Here is an 8341-nt window from a genome sequence, read left to right as displayed (position 1 = left end):
GTGTCGTGTGTGTGTGTGTGTGTGTGTGTGTGTGTGTGTGTGTGTGTGTGTGTGTGTGTGTGTGTGTGTGTGTAATATTTAAATTACATTCACTATGTCGGTTCTCAGTATTACATTTTCCTTTAATGATTATGTTCTGTGAACATCATTATCATATTATATTGTGCTGTTACGATAAGACTCTAAATTCATATTTTCTTATCTATATTGAATATATAAATATGGATTGTCTTATAAGAAATATATAGACTGTTATAATAAATTCTATTTTGTAAGCTTTATGCATTGTTCAATAATCAAATCATATAGGGCTGAGGCATGTATTTGAAATACTTTTATTTAAAACACAGTTTTTTCAATACAAGTGTTTTATATTTTGTATTTAAAATTAAAAGATTTAGTTTTATGTATTTTACAAAATTAAGAAAATATATATTATGGCTCAATATGAATATAATTCAATTAGTATACAATAAGGGCTTTTTGAGTCTAGCAAGGTAACGTATGCTATAATTAAATTGTTTTATTAATTTTCATATATTTCAACAAACATATTTCAAACATTTCGACCTTTTTTTAACAGTCCTTTTCGATGAATATTACAAAATTTACATATTATTTATCGTGTATAAATTATTACATATTCTATAAGCCTTTAGTGAACTTAATTATTTAATAGTCCTGATGTCCATGAACTCAAATTGTCCTAGTACGATTCTTGTTTGACAAAATTTTACAATATTTTCGATAGAAACGACATTCGAGAATTATAGTTGGATAACCATATACATAATAATTATCATTGTGATATGAACGATTTATTGGTTCTTTTATCAAAATTGTCGTGACATTTCGTAAACAACATTGATGGAATATGGAGTGTACGAATGTCACATAATTTTGATAGAAGAACCGATAAATCGGAGAATTCAATATGATAATGTTCACATCACAACGTTAATCAACATGTGCATAGTTATCCAACCATAAAATTCTCGAATGTCGCTTCTATCGAAAATATTTGTCAAACAAGAATCATCTTAGAATAATCTTAGAATTATGAAATATGTAATAATACTGAAACATGTAACATTTACTGAAGAGGATTGTTGAAAAAAGATCGAAACATTTGAAATATTGTTTATATGAAGGTTAATAAAACAGTTTAGTTATAACATATGTTATCTTACTAAACTCGAAAAGCCCTTATTGTATACTAATTCTATGTATTTTATAATTAAAATAATGAGATTGATTGCTAATATCAATATTTAAAATACAAAATATTCTCAATCTTTAAACATTAATAATAAAATACAAAATATTTTTATATGCTCTCATGAAATATAAAATTTTCATTCTATTATTTACATGTCATGGTTTCTGATAAGTTGAAATCTTTTATTGACTGTTCCTATTGCCTGTGCTTTTTATTGTTTCCAGCTTTACATACCTACTCAAAAAAAGTTGGAACATTAATAGACTTATAAGATAGACGTAGCATTCATACGAGAGAAGCTGAAGATTAGAAAGAGAAAAAATAATCGCGGAGTAGTTCTTTTTTTTTAGTGATGAATTGATTGATCGCCGCGGCAAGCTGGGAAGTGGCCGAAAGCAACGAAGATAGACATTCGAGAGTTGTGGCTTTACGATCAAGCTGATTGGCCCTCTCCACTGCTCACTATAAAAGAGAAAAACAACTATGTCTGGAGTAGAGTTATCCTTCAATGTTGTCTTCAGCTTCTCTCGTATAAACGCTCCGTCTATTTTATAAATCTATGAACATTAACTAAATTTCAGGAAGGCTAATCTCGTAGTGGAAAGCACGGAGTAATAAGAAGGAAATCAAACTCAAGCAGTCGATCACGAAAAAAAGTGGATTCGAAACATAGTAAATATCAGAAAATCCATGGAGAATTTGGGATCTGCTGATTTTAGTGCTATCGTGCCTTGCGGGGAAAAATTGAATCGCTTACTAAGCTCATTAAGCTCTTAAACTTATTTGATCTATATTTTTGAATTTATTGGAATATGATTAGATGCAAGAGCTCAGTGGAACACTCAGTGAGCTCTCTATTTGGTTTATATTTTTCGATCTAACGGAATAGGTTTAGGTCAATTAAGGTTTATTTGTATCCCATGCTCCAATATGCTCCTATTTCTTTCAATCATAGTTCCTACTCACTCAAATGCGCTCGTTAGGCCGGATTCACATCTTGATGGAAAAGCAGAAAGTGGAAAAGCGAAAGCCAATCAAAACTCACGGAAAGACAGAACAGACAAGCGAAATGTACCGCCTACTACTACTGCGGGTTCCGATTGGCCTCCGCTTTTCCGCTTTCCGCTTTTCCATTAAGGTGTGAACGCGGCCTTAGACTGGGAGCACAGACTTATGCATAACGCATAATGTATAGTGCATAAGAGAATCATCCAATTAAAATTTTCCTTTTCCATGAAGTAAGAAGAAAGGAAAGATTTTGATTGGTTTACTCGCTTATGTATTATATGTTATGTGTTTTGCAAAAGTCTGTGTCGCGGCTCTTATAATATATCTACACAAACTCTTATGCATAAAGAAAATTATTCAATCACATTTCACGTGCATCTTTATAGGAGAAATGCGATTGGATAATTTCTTTATGCATACGTTTAAGCAACTTGCAAGTTGTGTAGATATACCCTTAGAGTGAGTAGGAGCTATAATAGGAACACATTGGAGCATGTTGGTATATAACAAACCTTATACTGTGCCTGGGTGGCATTTGGGTGGTAAATCGGATGGTAATCTGAACATAACCCTGAAGATACTTAATTAAGTCTCTAGACAAATACAGAGGTCAGTTGTTTAATTTATATCCTACGTGCATTTGATACATGTATTAATTAGTAACTTTCTATTAAATTATTTTAATTTCAGCGATGTATTCAAAGAATGATGTACTCAATTGATACAATATGCATCAAAATTAATTAAATACACATATTGTATATATATATTTACACGCACCGCTGAAATTAAGATCATTTGATAGAAAGTTATTAGTTAGTATCCGTATCAATGCACGATGTAAACTAGGACAATATGGTTAGAATACGAATGTTGTATAAACAGTATACAGAAAGACGAAAGTATAAATCAAAATGAGTATACAAAACGATATCGACAATGTCCCTGTATATATGTGTGATTTCCGATCCGCAGGAATTTATTTTCCTATGTCCCATTGAGCGGAATTTGCGAATGCGCTATCAATGCGAGCTAATAACAAATGCTATTCTAGTAGATCTAATGAAAGTTTTATGAGAAGACTTGCAATTGATCAGGGAAGTGATTCTATATCTTGAAATGAGATGAAAATTATAAAAGTGAGCTAATTTATTAGAATACTGATTATTTAATTGGTCAACACTTAGTAAATTTGCTCACTTTTTTTGTAATTTTCATTTTATTTGAAAACTCAGAATCGACTCCTAAAGCTTGCATTTTGAAATCAACGCTTCATATTGGCTGTCGCAATAAACTTGCTCGGCTTGCAACTAATGTAGAACTGGCTCTATAGGACTGCACTATCAAGATCACGATGTTCGACGCTCGATGCTGCCATATGAAGATGCCTTAATGCTATTGTATTCTTGCGCATGCGTCAGAAAACACGTAATTTGTTCATTGCGGCGATGCGGCCATGAACTCTGTAGTGTGGTCATTTAGTATACGTGTATCTGCTCCGGTCAGGTATTGTATTGTCTGCGGCCGGTTTCAAACGTTCATTTCTATTTTTAATTCATATAATTTCTGTGTATCTTATTTATTGCGAATCTTCTTATTCTTGGGCATTCGTATGGCACGGGAGTTATTGTAGGCACATCCAGTGCTCGGAGATAAGTATTATCATTTTTTATATGTCTGTTTTTCTTTTCTCTTTCGTATACTATTACTATTACCAAATCTTTGGTCATATTGATCTCCAATTATTTACGAAAGGCAGGAACTAATATTTTAAGGCCAATATTAAATATATCCATTTTTTGTCGTACGAGTCTAGTAATTTTTTAACGTGTTAATTTGCTGCAAGAGGATCTTGGATCTCTTTGTCCTATAATCAGTAGGTCTGTTTTTTATTGCTGTACTTTCTGAACTAGTACACCCAGTGCAATAAGTTGAAGTGAAACAAATATACATTTGTTCAGAGTGCAGCAATAAAAAACAGACTTAATGGCTATGTTTATATCGTGCCCTTAGTTCGCGACCTATACGAATGCATTCCGTTTCATCCTTGTCTAAATCGTTTTATCTTCTTTTAAAGTTCATGAACAACAAGGATAAAATGACACGGTAAGAGCAGAAAGTATTCATACAAGGAAATTTATTATAAAAAAAAATCTTATTTGTAGAAAATAAATATTAATTATCAATTTTATACAATATATTCTGTTCTAATAAACAAATGAGCTTCGCAAGTATCTCTAATTATAAAAGCTAAATTTCTCGTCTATGAATATTTTTTGAGCATTCAAACAATACAATTTCAATTTTCGCTTATTTTTCAGATGATATATTTTGTATAATTCATACACATCTTGTTAGCATATAATTTTAAGAAACATAATCTATGTTATGAATAAATTGTTAATTATCCAACAAGAAATGATCGAAATTAAATGTCGAATCAATATCAAATTGATATTAAAATCATTATATTTATTGATTCGATAATTCATTTCTCGCTGGATAATATTTACTTTTTAAAAATAAAGTTTTTTAAAAAATAATTTTCTCTATAGGAATATTTTTTTGTGCTCACTGTATATCATGCGTGAATTCCCTAACAACACAAATGTCGATATGTCGACTGTAAGTTGACTTTCCTAAGATCTTTAGAATCGATTGTAAGTCGACTTTGTACAGACATCCTTCCAATATCAACTTTAGAACATCTACTGCGATTTATGTTCACAAAACTTAAATGTGGAATTTCGTCTTTGTTGTTTAACTATAGTTAAATAAGATTGAATGCTGTTCATGCAGTGGGCATAAATCAGAATGCAGTCTAGAATAGTTGACTTAAAATCGGTTTATAGTCGTCTTTAAACCGATTAAAGTGAGACATTGTATGACTTAGAGACGTCTCCAAGTTGTCTAAAGTCGACTTATGGATGTCCATTTTTCAGACGTCTGAAGCTAAAGTCGACTTTGTGCTATTAAGGTTGGAATGTATTTTAGGGCTGTGATCAAAATCTCACTACAAATGCTTTGAAACATTTGATGGACTAATTAGAAGAAAAAATTTTACAAACTGACCAGTTAAAAGACGCTACAAAGTGTTTGCATCATCGCGTTGACCCTAGGTGTTTGTTTAACTTATATGATTTGTTTAATATTTATATTATTTTATCCTTGTCTTTCGCTGAGTGTGTTCAAACAAGGATAAAATGATATATCATGCACATTATGCGTGAAACGGAATGTAGCCAAGGACATCTATTGTATAGGTCATAGACTAAGAGAAATAAATGTAGCCTATCAACAGGCTACGGTGTAAAACGGTAATGTAGCCAATCAACAGGCTTGAAAATTTGTCATACGACAAAAACGCACAAATGAAATATCATCCTTAGCCTAAAAAAGGGAAATCCTGGTAGGTTTATTTACATGCTCCAATATGTAGTTTCGCGGTTTGCACAAAATCCTCAAATATTTTTGTATTTAAAATGAAATAAATACATATTTGGATATTAAAAAGAGGAAAAGCGGAGATGCTGAGTGCAAAAAGTGCATGTAACGCGAATAGATCTATGCTCTAATATCTAATTTCCATTAAGAAAATTGCAGCACCAGCGTCATGCTCACGGTGTAAGAATATAAGGTATATTCATTCCTATAAAATCACTGGTGTCTTCGTGAGGTAATTGAAATAGTAAACCACTAGATGGTATATGTCGAGCTTTCAATACTAGAATAATTCCCAAATTTTGGAGGTTTTACTATTTTATATATTGACAATAAATATAATTGGAGAAATGTGGAAAATGTAGGGTGATCATTTTAACATCCAGCTTGACGAACAATTCCAAAAAATTTCTGTAATATAAGAATTTGAAATAAATTAATTATCAATTTTAATTGATATATTTTGATATACACATATTTAGAGAAAATGTTCATACTTCTAAATAGTCTTGTGTAAAATATATTTAAAATTAAATTCTTCTATTAAGTTCTTTATTAAATTTATTAGATGTTAATGTTACTTTCAAACCTTGTGCGGTTGTATCAGTTAAAAATTCGTCTTTTGTTATTGTTTTATTGATTAATTCAGTTTTTCAATCATTTTAAAGAATCATTAAGGACTTGAAGTACAATATATTTTGATTAAACGAATTCAATAAAATATTTCTCTTTTTAATATAAGAAATTGTTTATCAGTTTACTTGAAAATCTTTACTCGTTAATGTTATTCCTTGATTTAGAATATGTCGATTTAAGGTCGAATCATTTATAATATAAATATATCATTTATAATATAAATATTATATCTTCTATTAATATATCTTCATTTATATATTATATATATTTATAAACTGACTTATATTTATTTAAGAAAAATTAAGTTTATATAAAATATATATATATTTACAAAAAAAAGGTTTATCATTATTAATGTAATTACAATCGATTTGTTTAATTACAATTGAATTTGATAAAATGGTTGAGTTAGAATTTAGTTATGGTTTTTAGATAAGAAGTGTATGTGAGAAGAGGAAATAGGGTTATTGAATATTTGAGGCGAAGAAGATGGTGCACATCGTGAATGAGGTGTTATATAGAACGGTGTAAGGGGTGAGGTTTCCAGGAATATAGACCGTAATTATTCTATTCTCCTTTATTGGAGGAGGAGGAATACAGTCTAAAAAGCTAATCTCAATCGATTGGCACGGGATCTGGCTGATATGGAGGAGTTGGAAGCTGATTTAAGAAAAAAGAGGGGAATAGGATTTCCTGGATAATGGGATCGATGATAGTGGGAGAGATCAGGTCTAGCGATTATGTTTGATCTGAGACTGGCGACTGGTGGACGGTTCCGCCTACTTCTCCTGATGTAAAGGATTTTTTTTATTGATGCGCTACGAGCGCGCATTATAACCGAAGAATTAACATATATGTTTTCGTTAAGCGTGTATATATTTATGCGTACATATAAATATAAATATAAATATATATATATATATATATATGTATATATATAGTATATATATATATATATAGTACACACACACACACACACACACACACACACACACACACGCGCGCGCGCGCGCGCGCGCGCACGCGCATATATATATATATATATATATATATATATTACGCGAGATTTACGATTTTTGTAGCGTCCTATCATTGTTAATCTAAAATGCAGAGGGGTTTCGAGAAGATAAGAAATGATTTACGTTTTTCTTTAAAGTGGCAAGATTGCAAGACGAATTCTGTTATCTTCGTGGAAAATATGGCTAGATAAACAGACGGTGCACAACTAGTTTTGCATGCAGGGCAACCATTATCAGTCGCGAGTCTAATCTTAGATAACACTACTGTGGGAAGTTATTCCATGCGTTTTATGATTTTTTAAGTGCGACGTGGCGCCTGTTTTCTTAAGATGAAATTGTTGGTCAGTCTGGGATGACAAAGCTTGGATTTTTATTTGCATTATGTGACTTAGGTGCATTTATAATGTCTTTTGCAATCTTATCACTTTTCGGACCTACATTAAGATTGTTATTCCTTCCGGGTTGATTGGTGTTTATGAGTTTTCGCGGAGCTTGTCCCTCTTTTCAGTTCTGTTAGACCGTTATCAGAGGATTCTACTCAAATCTCATAGACGCCAATCATAGTCGCGACGTGGAGCCGATTCTTTCGAAAGAAAAGAATCATGGCGTTTATAGGACATAATATGAGTATTCGTAATTATCTGCAAAATATGTTGGGTAATATAAATACTAAAAAAAATTCTGTTATAAGTAACACTCAATTTCACGATAATGTTAAAAGTTAATGTCATGAGACTTGAGGAAAGTTTCGCAAAAAATTTTGAAATTTGTGACATATTTGTGTTACTTAAGGTAATGTTACTAATTTAAAATTAACTTCACATTCCACATTTTGATCTTCATTATAAATTGCAAGATTTTCACATTGCATTCAGCAGCAAAAATAGTTTCGCATCATTGTAAAATTCTTGAATATGATTGGTTTATACATTTAGATCGAGTGAGGAACTAAGGACAAGACCAATCATATTAGAGAATTTTATAATAGTTGCAAAGCTGTTTTTTTCTGCTGTATGCA

At 31.2% G+C, this 8341-nt stretch overlaps 1 protein-coding gene across 1 annotated transcript in view; it reads left to right on the top strand.

Annotated features, from left to right (window-relative positions):
• LOC105626208 (probable serine hydrolase) overlaps window positions 1-2356 on the top strand; it is a 4424-nt gene extending 2068 nt beyond the window's left edge. The window contains exon 5 of the mRNA XM_012207512.1: window positions 2203-2356. Within this exon, the coding sequence (XP_012062902.1) occupies window positions 2203-2356 (154 nt within the window). The remainder of the gene's footprint in view (window positions 1-2202) is intronic.
• Window positions 2357-8341: the final 5985 nt, after the last annotated feature.

This window comes from Atta cephalotes (genome assembly GCF_000143395.1).
Source record: "Atta cephalotes unplaced genomic scaffold scaffold00004, whole genome shotgun sequence".
NCBI classification, from domain to species: Eukaryota; Metazoa; Arthropoda; class Insecta; order Hymenoptera; family Formicidae; genus Atta; species Atta cephalotes.
This window is presented reverse-complemented; position numbering and strand designations above follow the sequence as displayed.